The sequence below is a fragment of the Ambystoma mexicanum genome, chromosome 12, assembly GCF_040938575.1.
Source record: "Ambystoma mexicanum isolate Mex_15411 chromosome 12, UKY_AmexF1_1, whole genome shotgun sequence".
NCBI classification, from domain to species: domain Eukaryota; kingdom Metazoa; phylum Chordata; class Amphibia; order Caudata; family Ambystomatidae; genus Ambystoma; species Ambystoma mexicanum.
Window position 1 is genome coordinate 1,218,332,810 of NC_090936.1, and position 19,482 is coordinate 1,218,352,291.

Consider the following 19,482-nt stretch of genomic DNA (forward strand, 5'->3'; position numbering starts at 1 on the left):
ATGAATTCTGATGATGAAATTTAAAATGGTCCTTTTGACAATTAATTGAGGCTGATGTTTTATGACGAGCTTAGATGTTGAATGTTTGATAATGAGTCTTGACAATGAATTTGAGAATTCATTTCTGATCCAATTTGTATAAACTCCTTTAATAAGATGCCAATTTACTTATTTACTCAATTTAATCATTGTTTTAAGATTTCACAATAGTCCTTTTCTGCATTCACATGAATGTTACTCTTATTGTTACATGAATTGCTTATTTTATCATTATTAAAGGTTGAATGTTTTAACCATATAATGAAAAATATATATTTTTTAAAGTTACGTTGTTGAAATTTGTGGATATTAAAAGCACAATTTAACCAGAGGTGGTGAGGTGGGTGAGACAGGAAGCCGAGAACTGGCGACGGGGCTTGGCTCATATAAGGTAAGGAAAGCATAAGGGGCAGCCATGGGTACGCATGGGTCAGTGGAGGTTTACAGAATCCTACCTGTTGACCATGCTGTTTCAGGAAATGTGGGTAGACCACACTGGTCTAGCACACAGATCCAGTGGTCTTCATACTGGGAGGCCGCCCCCCTCTGGTGGCCCAAAGCATGACCAGTGAGGGGGCTCCAAGCTCTTTAAAATGAGATTACAGAGACTTTTTTTGATAGGAAATATAAGCATTTATGGCTTGTGGGGGGGGGGGTGTAGGGGCTGAGAGGGCCCAGAAACAATATTTCTACTCAAGGGAGAACTTGGCATAAAACAAGTTTGAAGACCACTGGATTAAACGGTATTGCATGTGGCTGCGAGACCCCAGATACTGAGACCCCAGGTACTGAGATCTTGTTTAGATCCTGTCACCAACCCATACTGTATATTTTGAAAGTAATCTGTAGAAGACAGACGTACTCTTGCACTTGTCATATAGCGCCTGACAAAAGCATGTTAGCGCCTATTTTGCACGGCTTGGGGGTCGGAGAACTTTCCAGAAATGCACTTGGACCCATGTCTGAGACAGAGTGTTCATGCGGGGTGGTCTTATTGGGCAAGAGTGTGACGACAGCAACTCCTGAGTTCAATGTAAAACTAATCTACTTCCCGGGCACAATCTTTACCTATTGTATAAATACCCTGCTCAACCTACAGTATATGCTTTCCACAAGTATGGTATCGAGGTTTCCCAATCGGACATGGGTTCCGCTTTGGGCTACTTGGCTTCTTGAAGGCATGCTTTTCACTAATTTGCTAACTGCTTTCAAAAGCAGAAACACTCTGTCTGCAGTCACCTAAAATGTGTTTAAACTTCCATATCTTGCATTTTCAGGGATACATTTTGTCATGCATGGGTGCAGAGGTGACATCACCAAAGGTGTGCACCGAGCAAGGCATATTTGGCATTTTCTGGAAACATGTTACTGCAATAGGGAAAACAAGATGGCAGCAGGAATTTAATTTTTTTCCCAGCCTACAGCCCTTAAAAGCCCTCAAGAAGGATCTTTCTGTGGGTGGGTCATGGCTGGCATCCAAGGAGAGCTCCATGCATGAAACTGATACCTCTTCTGGATAGGGATGATGTTCTAGGCTACTTCAATTTTTCTATGTCAATATCCCCCAAAAATGTGAGCATTTCTGTTGCAGGGCCTGGCAATCCACCCCCAGTAGGGAAGGACAGGGAACAGGATTCCTCTTGCACTTAGAAGTGGCCTTTTTAATAATGCAATTTTAGTGCAAGTACAATAGACAAGTTGAGAGCATCATTTTTCCTATTTATTAATTTACATTTTTACTTTCTTTAGCCTCCATATAATTTAACCAGCTGAGTAAGCATATATAATTCTTATTTGTTCATCTGTATCATCCCCTTAGTAGTCTTTCATTTCATGACACTTATTATTCAGCAAACATTTGTGGCTAATGTGTGTTTTGCTCAGCCTCAGTGACGCCTGCAGAACGTCAAGTTGGCAGGTGAGTCAATACATGTCCAGTAAGTGAGTCTAAGAAATGGGAGGGATGCAGCTGGTCATTTAAGCGACATACAAGCTGCAGATGGAAAGTGGCTAGGAAATGTGCAAGGCATTCCTAAAAGTGAAATGATTGATGAAAGTTAGATAACACTGAGAACGCGACCTGTAGAAACATGTTTGGAATCTGCGGTGATCTTGATATGTGGAAGAGTGAGTGCAAACATTTGGCTATAGAAAGCATTTCCCACCATTCCGGCAGCCTGGCACATTCTACAAAATCGCCGCTGTCAGGACAAAGCCTTCAAGCTCTCTGTGTACTACCAAAGGTTGGAGGGGTTGCAGTATGCTGAGCTCCTATCACCTGTCATGTGACCACCTGTCATTTCAGGGTGTCTCATGAGTGCTGCATTCCTTGGTTCTAGAGGTCACGCACCTTAGATGGCCCGTATTGCACGCCTTTGTTTTCTAAATGTTTTGGATTATTAAAATAGTTATAACAATCACACTTGTGGGAGAAGAAGGTGACCTGAAATACTCACGGTTAGTAACATATAGAGGATTGTCCCCAGGAGGCGCACGTACTTGTTAAAGCGGAGTTCCAAGTACTATAAAGAAGCAAACATAGGTTGACATTAGTATACTCCACGCAAGTCTATATATGCACTTAAGATAACACCATTTTTATACACTGGCACATTCTCTCCTTGTACATTGGTGTGTTACACTGCTCACTATGAGAAGAGCAGTGAGTGCACACTGGTGTGCCAGGCCATCCTCACTACAGCCATGTTTGTGAAATAAACCCAACTCACAACTGAAGGTACGCTAGCAGCCTCTTAGTGATGCTGCTGGACGATCAGTGGCAGTACTAGCCTCCTGGCGACAATACTGGTCTGTCGGTGGCACTATTGTTCCTTTGGTGGTAATACTGGCTTTTCAGAAACAGTACTGACCTATCCTTGACTATACTAGCCTATCAGAGTCAATACTGGCATCTCCATGAAAATACTGCTTCTCAATGGCAATACTGGCCTATTAGTGAGTATAATAGAAACACAACCACTATACTGGCCCCTCATTGACAACATTGGCCTCCCAGTGACAAGCGTTGACCCATGTTCTCCTGCAAGACTTTAAGACTGGGAAAAGAGTTGTGGAAATAATCTGGTATGACCAGGAAGGTAACTGAGTGATGGGTAAGTGAGTGAGAGGGTGGGTGACCAACTGCATGAGTATGTGAGGGACAGAATGAGTGACCATTAATAAATGAATGAGTAATTGGGTGGGTGAGTGACGTGGAGACTGATGAGTGAGTGGACAGGTGACTAATTGCATAAATGAGTGGATGGCTGAGTGATTCAGCAAGCGCCGTTCACATACCGCATAGAACGGTACCAAGTGTTCTGCCATTAAGAGGAGGTAATGACAGGTACTGGTGATTCACAATAGCAGCACAGCAGTGAGCCAGGGGAAATGACGCTGCGGGTACAAGTGGACAGACTTGTGCACCTCTAATGCCCCCGCTTTAGATGTCCTCCTTGTGTTGGCATCACAGAGCTGTATATGACGTCAGGCAGACCTGGGGGCAGTTTTATTGAGTAACTGCCTAACATGCAGATAGACATGCCAAGCCAAGCACCCTCAATGCTGGTAGCAGATGTGAGGTAGCCTGGTGAATGGCAGGCTTTCAAACTGCCTTGAGTGGGGTCACTGTGCATTGTGGATGTGGGGTGCCCATGTCTACTCATTTTATGTTAATTCCAAATACACATACCCTCATCATCCTACCAGGAGAATTGCTCTCCTTTCATGCCAGATGTATATATACATATAGTTTATTGTATTTGGTTTATCTCATTTAAAAACCTTTACAAAAATTACATGCATCTTACTTTAACATCATAAATTTAATCTAAAACACACACCATTATCTGATCTAACCATAAGATCTTTTACATAAAACCAACATTTAATACACTTTGGGTTATACCTCTCTAATCTTTATAACCCTTTAAAATCAATTTAAAATCAATGTATTATTCCATATCTATTAATTTAACACATACAAACATTGCCATCATTTTTTTTCTTAAGTGAGCTTCCACTTATATTTATTAATTCAGTTCATTAAAGTAATTTCTATGCGTCTAGAGCAAATAAAATCAATTCCTTTTTTCAATAACAATATTTCTTCCTTATTTACATATTTAAACCATGTTATAAATGCAATCCCTACTCTCATATATCGCACCATCAATCTTTGATTTAATCAAATCGCTTTATATTCCGCCATGTTCTATTATGGCGGAATATAAGCGATTATGTCCATATTCTATTCCGCCGATATATTCTCATCTATTAGATAGAGGAGTTCGACAATGCTTAGAATTTCCCCACATACCTCGATTCCATATTAAATCTCACGTAAACATTCCTTCATCAGCAAGATATGGCCCCAGTATCCTACGTCTTTCCCTCTCAAAGTGTGGACAGTATATCACTAGATGCTTCCAGGATTCTTTGCTATTACAATTATTAGTGAATTGACATGTGCCAGTAGTGTTAACCCCGCCTAATATTTTCCAATGTTTGATCTTATCTAGAGTTGGGAATTGATTAAGTTTAAAACGTAGGTACATTCTTCTTGCAATATGGCATGGAAATTTAATTTGATACATGGGTATATCACCCCATTTACGACGATAAGCGCCATATTCTGCAAATGACTGTTAAATCCCTACTTTGTCCAAGAGGATACACCAGTGGAAATCATGATTTTTTTTTATTTACAACTGGGGTAAATGATTACATAAATCCTCTATACTAACATCGATATCATCTTGCATGGCATTCAGTTTGGTACACGATTTTTCCATAGACGGGACTTTGTGCTCTTTTACCATCCGCTGAAGATCCTCATATAATGAGGATTTCTGTGGATTCATTATTGTAGTATAATTCATCAGCAACCGCTAGTTTCTTTTTACTGATAGTGGGAGCACTCTCAGCTCATGGCATACGATAGGGTTGGGGATAGATAGGGCAAGGCCCAGCACAGTTTTCCTAAGGCAACCCTGGAGAACATCTAGATGGACATCAATCTCACTTCCACATATGTCTAGGCAATTTAAAATGATGGGTTCCACTTTAAGAAGGTAGAATTGAATTAAGGGAAGGAGAGAGAAGATACAATATTTGCGCATGATTATTTTCATTTGCGATGTGAGCGGTTTTCATTTACAGTTTAACAACCCCTTCCCCATCTTAATAGAATACCCATCAGTAAGGGTATAACCCAAATATCGAATATTGGGAGGATAAGCGACTGAAACACCATTGAGCATCCACCCACATTTGATCACTTTGCGCTTACCATCGGCAAATATAATAATATTTGATTTGGTAGGGTTTACCTCCAACTTATGTTTAGAGGCAAACACAGCAAATTGGACCAATTTATGCTGAGGCCCAAAAGAAATAATAAGTCGTCAGTAAAAGCGATCCAGTTGAGCTTTAATGAGCCTAGTTTTGCAGGATGGAGTATTAAATTACTCCAAGCCTCATCTAGGTCCAATAGATAGAGATTCAACAAGACGGCCGCCATGTTGCAGTCCTGCTTAACCCCAATTGCAGTAGCTATGGAAGCAGTGAGCGCTCCCTCGCGATTAAGTCAGATCCTGTAACTGGTGTTCTGATGAAGTTTCGCAATCATTGCAACCAAGTTTTTAGGAAATCCTATTCCAATTATTTTCTCCCAAAGTACAGCTCTGATTACGCTGTCAAAAGCTGCTGTTAACTCTATGGCTGCCATGTACACAGGCCCTATTTTAGACTGTTGGGTTTGAGCTTGTAAATGTTTGAGGATAGTCGCATTCAAGGGACATCCAATTTGTTTACGAAATCCCACTTAATAGTGGGACAATACATTATGTTGATCTATGAAGGACTGCATTTGCTGTAGGAGCAGAAGGGAAAAAATGTGGACGACACATCAGTAAGGGCGATGGGTCTAAAGGTTACTGGACAATTAGGAGGACCCTTTTTGTACAGAGGTATAATGATAGCAGAATGCCAAGAGATTGGAATCATTCTGCATCTATAGATGGTATGAAACTTCACTGTCAGTATTTCAGCCCAAGGCTCTGGATCTGCTTTGTGTAGGCATTGCTGGTAGCCCATCGGGCCCTGGGGCTTTAGAGTTCTTCATTCTGTGAATTGCATCACTTATGTCCTCGATAGTCCAAGGGGACATTTTACACTTCTCTATTTCAGCCATCACTTTACTGTGCGAGTCAAATCTGTTCGGGAGACAGTATTTATTTTGTATATATGTAGTCCACACCTCAGCAGAAATAGCTGGTTCATTTGATCTTTCCAAATTGGAGGTGAGCGTACGTAACGTTGCCCATACCTGTCTGGTATCATGCTTTAGAAGTTGTTAAATCATTTGTTGGTTATCAGCAATTGCAAGTGATTTCCTTAAGTACTTAATTTTATTTTTATAGGCTTGTTTAATAACTGTCATTTGCTCTTGGATCACTGACAAGGGGTGCATTAGCCACAATATTTGTCTGACAGAGTTGTTTTATTCTCTTTTAATATGTGCAAGTGCAAGATTATAATAGTGTCGACAGGGTTTATGTACTGGTTTGCTCCCATTGGATGCCAAAATCACACTTTTTAAGTGGAATTGAATAGGTCGATCGAGACATTCTTCTGTTTCCAATGGTGAGTGCCCCTTACACATAATAACCCGGCCGATCTCAGGATCAGACCCAATACTTCTAAGGAATCGCGCACAGGTTATAGGAGCCCATCTTACAGTTAGTAAATGGCGGTCTGATTCCACCAAACACATCTTTAGATCTTCCTTAGCTTTGTTATGGGAAAACATGTATAACCAATGGTATAGCCAAGTGGTCACTAAGCGCCAGAGCTAAAATAGAGACTGGCTCAGGATAGAAATACAATTCAGAGGATACAAAAAAATAGTCAATGACCGAGGTGGTAATACCTCAAAACCAAGTGTATTGAAGAGGACCCTCTCCTATTTTTACCATTTGTACATCCCATACAAGGAAAAAATCTATCAATTTCTACCCATTTTGTATGGCCCGGGTTGCATAAATTCCTTTTTGTACTCTACAGTCATCAGGCGACACATAACACCAAGCGTTAAAGTCACCTCCTACAAATATTTTTGTAGCAGGGTTAAGGGACAATGCATCCTCAAATATTAAATTTAGAATATCTTGTAAATGGATTAAATAACGTTCTTATTCCAATAAATACATACTAGCAACAGGCAAGTCTTAGCATCTAAACAAACATACAAATCCACTACCAAAATATGATCAGATGTGTAAATCACAGTGGCAGATGCTTGACAAGCAACATTAATTCATATAGTCAACGCACCTACAGGGCGCTCTAATATTCCTCGTTTTGCTAGCTGTACACATGATGTATAGCCCTCTATTACACATGGAGCTATACACATAGTCTCCTGGAGAAATATAACATCAAGAATCTAGTTTTTTTTCTAATTGACTAAACCATTTCTTAAAGTTATTCAATCCACAAGAGTTCCATGAGATAATGGTAAGTCTTGTTTCACTGCTAAACCGATGGAGCTCCTTGCAGGGTTGCAGGCTTAGTCGTCAGCGGTTCCAGCCCTGTCAGTCCCTTAACTACGTCAATAAATGAATTTAGTTGTCTCAAAATATCTTCATTAATATAGGGATTGCCTACCCTCTCTTGACTACCTCCAATGACTTCTCCACTCAACAGTGAGGTTTCCAAGAAACTAGATGCTTCGTCTTCATTTTTAAATATATGTGGGGTAAAACCAATATAGAGGAGGTCCTCTCTTTGTGTCCAGATCAATTTCATGATTACTTGTGATTTGATGCGCGCACTCGTGTGAAAGTACCGTGGTGAAGTGCCGCTTGGCTGCGTGCTCCCCCGGTGCTATTTTTGCTGCCTGACTGTGCTTCGTGCTACACATACCAGAAGGCTTGGAAGGACCCTGCTAGCCCTTTAAGCAGGTGAAGCCTTTGTATCCATATATTTCCGACATGTTTTCATGTCGTGGAAAAGATTTAGTTCAGACTTTGATTGTTTGGCTAGAAGCCCATTTGCACCACCTTGACTCAGCTGTTAAAAAAGTGAGGATTGAAGAATGTGTGCCGAGCGACAATGTATCAGTTATGATGATACGCTCCACCTCGGCCTCCCCTCGCATTGTTCTGTCAGTTCTGTCTGCCTTTCCGAACATTATCACCAATAGTTTGCATGCAGAACCTACTCCCAGGGTGTCAGAGGAGCATGACTCCTGGATTAGCGTCCCAGATCTATCTAGCGCTCAGGACTGCAATGCTATGGTCCCGCTATCAATTCAACCTCAGGTAAAAAATGCCAGGTTGGCCTGCCCAGATACAAAGACTAAGAAAAAAAAAAGAAAAAAATAAGCAAGTGGATGCCATTGTGGTTATGACCTTGAAAAACAATTTAAATGCTAGACCACGCAAGGATACCTTGCAGACGTTTTTCCAGGTTGTTAAATCTACCTCTTGCCAAGATAAAAGCCCTGAGGAACCAGAAACAGTCCAACTTCCTTTTAATGAGGCAGGCGCTGTGACTCCAACACCTCCTTTGCCCATGACGCAGGTCACTGCCTCGTCACTAGGTCCCTCATCGGTCGAGGTTGATGATCCCGTCTTACCTGTCTCTTATCCACCGTTAAATGATTTAATACGAGACCTTGATTGTGCGTGCCGAGAACAACCAACTTCCTAGTTCACGTAATAAAAATATCACATTGCCTCTCATGCCACCAAAACTTAACGTTCTCCCAGATCCAGAATATGATCTAGTTTCGGCTGCTACTCTTGATCATATGAGACAAGCAGTAGACACTTATCTATTCCAACGTTTCCAGTTAGAAGCAAAGGAAAAAAAAACCTGCTCCAATGCACAAAGATCTTCAATTGCAACATTGGCTTTTACCGAATGATGCCACTACGCAGTTACCAGCTGCTTTAAGGCCAAGTTCTCTAATCCATGCACGAGATTGTGATGCTCCTTCAGAAATATGCATGAACAGTGTTGAGCAGCCCATAAAAAAATGGGACAAGTGTACCTTACCCATCTAGACTAAATCAGTGGCCCACATCTGTCTCTCGACATACTGAACAACACTCAAGTTGCCACTCGCTTATCCTAAAATGCAGAGAAGGTGCCTTCGAAGCATACGATTTGAATAGGCGTAGTGTCCTTAATATCTTCTCTGAGGTAGTTGAACTAGAAGATATCACCTCTGGTGACATCGAACAAATCGAAGTTATATCAGACTCCACATGATCGACATCGAACAAATCGAAGTTATATCAGACTCCACATGATCGGTGGTAAGACTCTGGATCCCATCTGGGGTCGTTCTCAATACTATATGGAGAGCTAAAATGCAACTCTTCAGCATGGGTTTATTGATTACGCAAGACCCCGCTCGTCTGAATTCAAGATCCCCGCTAACACCTATCTGAGTCGCCCCGTTGGTATTTCAGTGCAGCGACCAAACTCTTCTACGTCATAACCATCAGTACAGTCCCCCGGTTCATCATTTTCCATTGCTAGTTGGAACACACGTGGTCATTCGCATCTACAGACATCCATTCGCAGTTTCCCCTTGGAGTATGATGTTATAGCACTCCAAAAAACTTGGCTTACGCACATACCTGTATGGAACAATTATGAAGTCATGCTGATCCCTGCTATTACCGGAACCAAAGGAAGGCCACCCTCAGGCCTTTTGGTTGGAGTTAACATGAGAAAAGGCCTTTTGATCCTGCCATGGGATTCGGAATCGGCCTACCTACAGTTAGTCAAGGTCTCGTGTCCACCACATAGGATTGCTCTCATCAACTTGTATCGTAATCCCCTTGGACTCACGATGAGGCTTTCTATGCGGGCCTCACAAGATTACTTGACTTAGTGATCACCACTTCAGGTATTACTGATACGATCATAGTTGGAGATCTCAACCTTGATTGTCTCAGAAAAATAAATCCAACTTCCTAAAAGTCCATCGCTGGTCTACTTTCATGAGCGAGAGGAATTTTCACATGGTCAATGACTCGATGGAAGGTGATAGACCAGCTCGTTCAACCTGGCATAGGGAGACGGTGAGTAGCAATATTGACTACATATATGTCCACTCGACTTTGAGTGGAAACATACAATCTTTTGACGTTATACCGCAAAAGCATAGTGACCACAACATGTTGTCATTAAGAATCAGTTGGTAACGTGACCCCACCCCCCAACTATTGCATTGTCAGGATTTAGTAGTCAATAATGCCAAAACCTGCTTCTGCCGGTCTAAACCGAACCTTATGGCTCTTCAAAACTTGTTTCTCATCAATAATAACATCCAAATGTCTGTTCACTAGCCCAGTTTACTCATTCCCCAGCATGGGGTCTGGCATGGATTCACATGCTCATGAATATTACCCGTCATCAGGCTGGGAATCCTCGGTAAAGAAAAAATCAGTATCAGTTTCGTTTCTGATCTGTCTTTCTTAGTAGTAACCAATAACTGGACTCTGGGTCATACTGCCCCCAGCCAATGACTGCCCTCTCCCTAAGCCCCTCCCCTGGCAGCCATCCTCAGATTTTTACCGCACGTTCAAGTGTTGGGAGTCCTCATGCTATAGCTCTCAAGCTTTTACTGCGTTTTGCGTTTTTTTTCAAAGAGTTTAATCTCATTATTTCGGTCAATCGAGCCTCAAGCTCCACCATTTCTACTTCCAATCAATGGGGACCCGTTTCGGAATTTTCTACGCCCCTCAAGGGCGAAGTTTTGTCGAGTTACGCTTCTTGGAGGATCTGAGGCCTACCTCGTGGACATGACCCAGGACAAGGGAAGCTCGACGCCCGGATCCAAGCTGTTCAGGAACTGCCCTGGATGCGGATTACAGAATGTTTTCAAGGAGTATGAGCATTCGAGATGTCTCTACTGCCTTCACAAAGACAAAACGCATGTGGAGAAGGACTGTGCGTTTTGCAAGAACTTGTCGGAACAGACTATGAGGGATCGTCGGATCAGCCTCGCCAGCTGGCTGGAGAAGGGCCCAGCAGGTGAGAAGAAGAAGAAGTCTGAACGGTCTTCTAAATCCTGTGAGGGCGCCCCGGCGACGGGGGCCCAACAGAAGGCAAAGCCCTGCGAGTCCGCGGGCACCGTGAGCGCCGAAGGGTCGGACTCCTCGGCTGCCAGGCAGGGCGCACTTTCACCGACGCCATCAACCACGAGCCAACGCTCTGGCTCAGGGAAGAGAGAACCCGGGTAAGCTTCTGGAGAGGTCCCGGTCGATCTCAAAGGAGTCAGCCGAGGGGGAGCGAGGCGGTGACCCTCCCCCCAAGGTGAAGGCCTCAAGCACGCCCAAGGTGGTGAAGGCCTGATTCACCCGGCTAAGGCCTCTATCAAGGGAGTTGTGACGGCCCTGGCGAAGCCTGTGGAGGCTACCCCAGTGGAGGCGACCTCGGGGCCCAGAGTTTCCCTGCCACCGCGGAGGGAATCCTCTTTTCAGCCCATCGATAAGACCCCCGTGAGAACCCCGGTGGAAAAAGAGGGGGGTGTGGCCATCACGGACACGGATTCAACCTCTGAAGAGGAGCTGGTTGGAGTCGTAAAGGTCCTCAGCAAGAGGTTCGAGGAGGTCCGTTCCCACGGGAGGAATCCCGAGGAGGCCGCCGACGAGCCCGTGGAGGAGGAGGACTCCACCCCCCAACCGTTGCGCCCGTCGCGGCCTGTGCCCGAGCCTCAGGACAACTTGGGGATCATATTGATGGCAATCCAGGCCTTATGTACGGAGATAAGGACAAGGTTACCCTTACCCCCGACGGACGACCCAGCAGAACCGGGACTGTCAGGACGCCCTCCAGGCAAGCGGAGGAGAGTTATCCACCCCTGCCCTTCCAGTCTTCGTGGCCCTCTCAGCCTTCATCGCCTTCCCCTGATCCTACGGAGGATTTGTGAATGGATACGGCCACGACAGGGACGGATGACGACGGTGGTGACGACAGGATGGGCCTGCCATCACCACCTCCTCTGGCCTCCCCGCCCGACGAAATTGGCTCTTTCCATGCCATGATTCTCAGGGCATACAAGCCTTTCCAGCTCTGCCCAGAAGAACAGAAGAAGGAAGGCTTCCTCTATCAATGGCGTGAGGCCAGGAGAAAGACGGTCCTCTCGGTCCCGTTACTTGACGACATGTGGGACGAAGGGCTGTCTCTCGTCTCCCCTGAAGAACCCTTCCACGACGCCTGCCAAGAGGGACCGATACGAGAAGAAGTACCGGGTCCCGGATTCCGCCCTTTGTGCCTTAGGGTGCAGCCGACCCCGGATTCGGTCGTCTCGGCGGCGGCCAAGAAGAAAGCGGCGGGGGCGACAGCTTCAACTTTGACCTCCCAACCGGACGGTGAGGGGCTGAAACTGGACGCCATGGGACGACGAGTCATCTCGTCGGCAGCGACGACAATTAAGGCGGCCAACAGCCTAGCGATTATGGCCCACTACGACAGGGAGTGGTGGTTTAAGATCGCTCCCCTGCTGTACTTCCTCCCAGACGACAAGAGGGCTGAGGCCCAGGAGATCTTGCAGGTGGCGTCGGACCACGCCATAACGGTGGCCACGGACATTGCCTTCTCTGATCTCACTCCACCACTACAGCATACTGCAGAGTGGATTATTGAATGTTCTCTTTCTATTATTGAAGAATACATTAAGAAAATTAGCCCCTCTAGGGCGATGGGCCCTGATGGGCTTAGCAACTCCATGTTTAAAGCAAACCCAGCTATGTGGGTGGAGATCTTGAATAGTCTTTTTCAACAGGTTATATCTTTGCGTATCTTCCCCATATCCTGGAAAAAGTCTAAAATTGTGCCGATCCAGAAGAAGGGTGACTGTGCGGACTCGCATAATTATAGACCTATTGCACTTTTAGATGCGCCAGGAAAACTCTTCACGAAGTTGATCTTGCGTGAATTTAACAGGTGGATAAAGATTACCAATAGACGAGACCCTTTCCAGACTGGGTTTCTGGAAGGTATGGGTACTAACATAAACTTGCTTTGCCTTAGTGCTATAAAAACCCAATGCCAAATACTATAACAACCAGTATTTTTTGCATTTGTTGACCTGCATACTGCTTTCGATGCTATCTCCAGACCCCTACTATCATCCAAACTCAAAAGAGATAACTGTCCTCACACATTGCTAGAAAATATTTACTTGTTACATTCACAAACATCGATTCATATTTGGTTAACTATTGAGGGTCTGCTGTCTTCATCAATTCCTACGGCACGGGGTCTCAAACAGGGTTGCTTGCTCGCTTCGGCTATTTTCAGTTACTTCTGACTGTTGGAAGTGGCTTCAAGGAGTTTCTAGAGGCAGTGCGGCTTGACTGTCTGTTGTTCTGTTGTTCTCTGGATCCCTGTGGGTCCTTTACTCGAATAGGCTGAACGCTGATCGAGACTCTGGGCGCTCGAACAGGAGCTGGTGTGGCCACGGTGCGGCCAAGGAGGTGCGTGCCAGAGGGGGAATCCATCTACACCCCGTCCCGGAATTACATGTTCTAAAGTCCGATGATTTTCAGTTTGTGGAGCCACTAAAAGGCCCTAATCCCTGTGTTTCCGCCCTACACTGTAAATTTCTTTCCACCGCACAGTTGATCAGGAAATATTGTGAGGAGCTGTGGGTTGTGGATGTTGAAATTGATGCAGACTCGGACGAAGTTGACCCTAGCACCGAATATGAGGGAAGAGGTGGATCGGACAATTCGGTGGTGTGCCCCTTGATCCCTAAGGGAAAGAAAGTAGAAGTTACAGATGTCCAGCTGGTCCTAAAATGGCTAGCGGGAATCTCTCCCGGAGGTGTTACCTAAACATTGAAATTTGTCATTGTTGTCTTGAAACTGTAGAGGATTTGCACATCTGCTGGCTCCGGACGGATCTGTAAACTTTGTTGTGAAACATAATCTAATATGCCTGCAAGAGACATGGGCAATGGACATCCTTCTACTTGATGGTTATACGAACTATCAATCCTTTGCTAAAAGGGGTGAGAAAGGTAGACCATATGGAGGGCTTCTTATAGGAGTGGCTAGCTTGCTGATTTCGAGGCGGAACCATGTAATCAAGATAGCAATATGCTCACAGTTGAGGTCGAGTATGATCTAAAGGATAACAGGGGGACATTCTTATTAATAAATATATATAATCCTCCTCACGCCTTGATAAGCGAACCACTCCAAGAAGCCCTTCATGAGCTATTAGCCTCATGGTCTGTTCTACCTGGAAATAGAGCGGTTATTGTTGTGGGCCATTTTAATTGTTGCATGCCTGCTGAGGGAGGGATGCACCCACAAAATCCTAAGCTAAGAGAGAAACGTCTGTTGATCCACATTAAATCTGACTTGGAGTGGCCATGTTGGCGCCAATTATTTGATGAATGGGATTTCGAAACGTTGAATGGTTATACTATAAGTGATAACCCCGGGAAATACACTTGGTCTAATGGGTCGTATTGTAGTACACTCTATTACATATTCATGTGCCCTAAAATGCTCCTTGTGGTTGACAATATGATTGTATCATTAAACAAATGGAGCGATCATTCTGCACTCCGATGTGTATTAAATATCCGACAGAGAGTACTTGATAAGAGCAATGTGGGTACAGTATATGTAAACAAAGCAGGGACTAATATAAGATGGTCGACCAAGAACATAACCAGGCCACATTAGCACTTGAGACTGACAAATGGCCCAACTTACCCGATTTCAACTACATGTCCATTGAATCAATAGAAAACTGGATAAAGGTCTTTTCTTGTTCACATGCCTCAGTTCCTACTATGAGTATGAAGAGACCTGAGGGAAGGCTCCCCCTATTTAACAAAAAGATTAGAGATGCCAAGAGGTACCTGAGAAGGGAACTGCGTTTCAGCAAGAAAAAGCTGGGTTCATCTGAAGAATTAGGTGTGATTGCGAGGAAAATTAAAAACAAGTATAGAGCTACCATCAAAAATATAAGATTTACTGAAAAAACCTTGGCTCACCAGAAATTAATCCAGACCATCTGCTCAAAAAATGTGCGTAGCATCTGGTCACTTCCTGATGAAGTGCCAGGGAGCGAGTTAAGGGCCAATTGGTTAACCCGATTAAAGCTGAGGAATGGGTAAACTTCCTAAAGAAACCTAATACTACATTACAGAAAGAAGAGACCTGTCCTCAGATAGCCTTGACACCCACTATACCCTTTGATATATCTTACTTGGCCATAATTAATAAGATAAAGACACTTAAATCCTCCAGAGCACCTGGACCTAACGGTCTAGCCAACATAGTTATCAAAAATCAGCCCGAGTTTTGGGCGAGATTGTTGGCAATACTGTTTGAGAAGATTATGGCACAGGGGTCAATACCAAGTTCATGGCAGACGGCAGTATTGATACCTGTATTCAAAAAGGGTAACCGGTTAGATCCTAATAACTATCGGCTGCTCTCCATGCTGGATACAACAGGCAAATTGTTTGCCTCCCTATTGCAGAAGGAGCTCCAATCATGGGTTCTCGAGGCCGATATTTTATCCAAATTCCAATGTGGATTTAGGAAAGGCTATTCGATGAGTCATAATCTGATGGTCATGAATCTGTTGAGAACTAGGGCCCGCAGTAAAGGTGAACCACCGGTATATGCTTTTTACATAGATTTCAAAGCAGCTTTTGATACAGTCCCAAGAGAACGTCTTTGGTCTAAACTTACTGCCCTAGGTTGCCCCGCTGGCATTCTGTATTACCTTAGACTGCTGCACCATAACACCCCAGTCAGGCTGAAACTAGACCAAGAGGGACATCTGACTGATAAAGTGCAGCAGAACAGGGCGGTGAAACAGGGCTGTGTGACTGCCCCTCTGATATACAATCTTTATGTCCCCGACATACCGGTGGCTATAACTGCCGCATCCAATTGCCCTCCTAAAATTGGAGAGACGGTTTGCTCTGTCCTGGCGTACGCAGGCGACTTGGTCATTTTTGATCATACGATAAGTGGTCTGCGCAGATCGGCCACACCATTGTGGGACTACGCTAAATGTAATGGTCTCACCATTAATCTCGATAAAATGAAGGTTCTGCAATTTACCAAGAAAAGAGTATCACACGTTAACCTCATGGTGGGCAATATCATAATCCCATATGCGCCACAATATCGTTATTTGGGTATTGATTTTGAGCCCAGTGGGGAATACGTGGCATGCAAAAATTCTCGGAGCACGCGCGCAGCGCAGGTCACAGCGTTAATTGTGAGCTTCACAAACAAACAAGGAGGCTTTACATTATGGGGCTCACGCCAACTTTATCTGCAAGTGTTCATCCCCATAATAACCTATGGGCTAGAGGCGTTATTTGATCTAGATCTCAGCTGGCTTCAGGTCATAGAGGGGAGATTTTGGTGGCGGGTATTGGGCCTAGCATCTGGTATTCCAATGGGCATTTTACGTCTGGAATTGGGAATACCTTCATTAAAAGCTATTGTCATGGAAAAGAGGTCTGGGCTATTTTTGAAAATGCATAGTAGTACAACGAATCCTCTACTGACAACAATTAACCAGGAAATATGTAAGAAGCAAAATCCCCTCTCACCTGCTGTTAAAATGTTAAAACATCTTGCAGATGTAGCATGGTCTTGGCGAGAAGGGGGTTACTCTAAGCAGGCACATATGGCTCTTCACAAGCATATTGAAATGTGGGACTGGTTGGAAAACTTTGCCCACCTTAGTTCTTCGAAAAGCTATGAATTTGTACAATTTAGGCTCTATTCATTTATGAAACAGCAAAACTACCTCAACCTGTGCCCTTCCAAAAGACTGCGATGTTTCATACTCCTCTTAAGAATGGACCAACTTCCGCCCTTAATGGTCACAGACAGAAGAGAGCGGACTCTGGTGGAACAACGTATCTGCCAATTGTGTAAAGCAGACAATACATTGGAAACAGCTCAACATGTATTAACACAATAAGTATGATTGACGTAATTCATCACCATATTGGGAAGTATACTCATGATTTTGGCATCATTGTGTACATTCAGAAAGTATTTGAGTCTTTACTGCCCTATACAACATCTGGCTTAGGATAGAGAAAATACTGGGCACTAAGATCTGAATATTCCTATTCATATTTCAACTCTTGACTTTGTCAATGCCAAGGAACAGCGAAGTTTGTGGCTCCATGAGTACTACAATGTCATGATACTCTGAAAAGTGTTGCTAATTTATGTTAATTCTCTACTCCTATTAGCTAAGGTGACACTTTGGACATGTTTTAGGTTTTAGGTAAGGTAAGATTGGTATTTTAATTTTGTATTTCTTTAAATTCATTGATATTCATTGCTACTTTATGGTGTTGTTATTATCCTATGTTATGTTATGTTATATTAGCAGATTCTAGAACTACTCCTTGTTTAATGATTATTTGTTATGTGTAAAGTCTATTAATTATTATTTGCTGTGTAAAGTTTATTAACTAAACTATAACACATTAAATAAATAATAATAATTACTTCTTACATGTCAGACATATTTTTTCGGCGGTACCTTCAGATTCACCGAAAGTAAATAACATCCCATATATACTCTCATGTATGCCGATGATTTGGTTCTCATTTCAAAAAACCCCAGTGGTTTACGTGGCCTGCTCTATAATTTTAACATCTATATAGAGCAAAATGAGCTAAGAATTAACACAAAAAAAAAACAAATCGTAGTTTATTCAGCGAATAAATCAAGTTTTCATTGGACAATCAAACTAAATAAACTGTTAGTAGTTCCAAATTATACTTATTTGGGCATGATATTTGAGGGTACTGTCGCATCTAAAGGTCATCTCGAATTTGTGAATCAGAAATTAGCCACAGCAATTTCACAAACTAAAACCATATTGCATCGCTATGGCAAGTTTACCCTGAAACCTGCTGTAATATACTGGAAACAAAAAGTGACCCCTTGCATTCTATATGGTCTTGAATCTCAATCAGTGTGGTCTAAGCCGACACTAGACAAACTTGAAGCAAAATTTTGGTAAGCAGTTTTGTGTCTCCCTCAATGCGTCCCAGGGTCATGGGTACGTTATGAACTGGGGTTGGTTTAATTACATGCACAATACCAATGGAAGTTCTGTGCCCTCCTCCGGAGATGTTTGATATCAACTTGTGATGATAATATCGTGAACTACTTGTCAAACTATATATTTGCAACAAATCATAATTTTGTCAAATGCTGGTAAAAGGGCATCTTTTGCATTCTTTTGAGAGCCGAGGTGACTATTAATGTTTTGGTAACCAACACCGACAATGCCAAGTCCATAATTTATCGCAGTGACTGGATCAACACTAGAGTTGAATGCTTACGCTATAAACATGCTTCCATCCAGAGGTTTAAACATAAAAGCGTTGGCACACTGGAACCTTATCTGCTCAAATTCCTGTCTCCCCACATACGCACTGGTATACTAGGCTTGCATTTTAATTTGTGGTATACTAGTGACACTTTGGCTAAACGCAGACTCATTCCAGAGGGAGCAAACATTTGTCGGTTTTGTTTGTCCACTGAGGCGGTTGAGACATTAGAACATCTCATCTCGTTGTGTCCCTTGTTGGTTAAAGAACGTTTAAAGTACTTCACCTATCACTGTGACCATTTAGGAATGTTAAACACTGTCCAAAGATGGGATTACCTATTGTGTACCACAAATGTTTCAATTCAAATAGCAACTGTTAATTTTTTTGAATTCATTGAATTTAGAGTGTTAGTGATCAACCACATGTGTATATTCCGATTTTGTTAAAGACCTTGATCATGTCCTATTACAATTGAATCTTATGTCCAAATGTTAAATAGCTTTGTCTATATGTTTAGTGACTAACTGTTTAGGTTGTAGGTGCAGTGCACATGTGAGAATAGCAGCCATTTTAGCTATTAGCAGCCATATTGGAACACAAACCTTAAACGTAGCACAGCAGCCAGCAGCCCAGGCATAGGCCGCAGACATGAGCACGGAATAGGTTGTATCCTGGGCACTGATGGGAAAGGCAATAGCTACATGGCTGTCTGTTCAGCGCCCATAAGCCACTGGGTCAGCGGCCTTAAGCCTCCGGGTCAGCGGCAGCACTATATATGTTATTAAAGTAACTACACAGATCCACAAACCCTTCATTGTCCTAAAATGTTGCCAAACTTCACACAATGGGAAGAATGTGCCCTGCAAGGCCATGGGACGAGGGCTACCTACCTGTGCCTTATTCTAAAGCGCTTTGGGGTGTGGGAAAATCGTGTCCCTTCCCCGCATTCCCCCCTTTTGTTAATGTTAGGCAGAAGCCTGTGCAGTGCCCTTAGGGACCACTACACAAAATTAAGACTACAGGTGGCAATACAAGTTTTACCTTTGGTATAAGCCTGTACCGCTAT

At 43.3% G+C, this 19,482-nt stretch overlaps 1 protein-coding gene across 1 annotated transcript in view; it reads right to left on the reverse strand.

Annotated features, from left to right (window-relative positions):
• The window catches only part of LOC138514393 (sodium-coupled monocarboxylate transporter 1-like), an 892,200-nt gene that overhangs the window by 736,171 nt on the left and 136,547 nt on the right, over nucleotides 1-19,482 (reverse strand). The window contains exon 2 of the mRNA XM_069629875.1: nucleotides 2,496-2,561. Coding sequence (XP_069485976.1) covers nucleotides 2,496-2,561 — 66 coding nt within the window. The remainder of the gene's footprint in view (nucleotides 1-2,495; nucleotides 2,562-19,482) is intronic.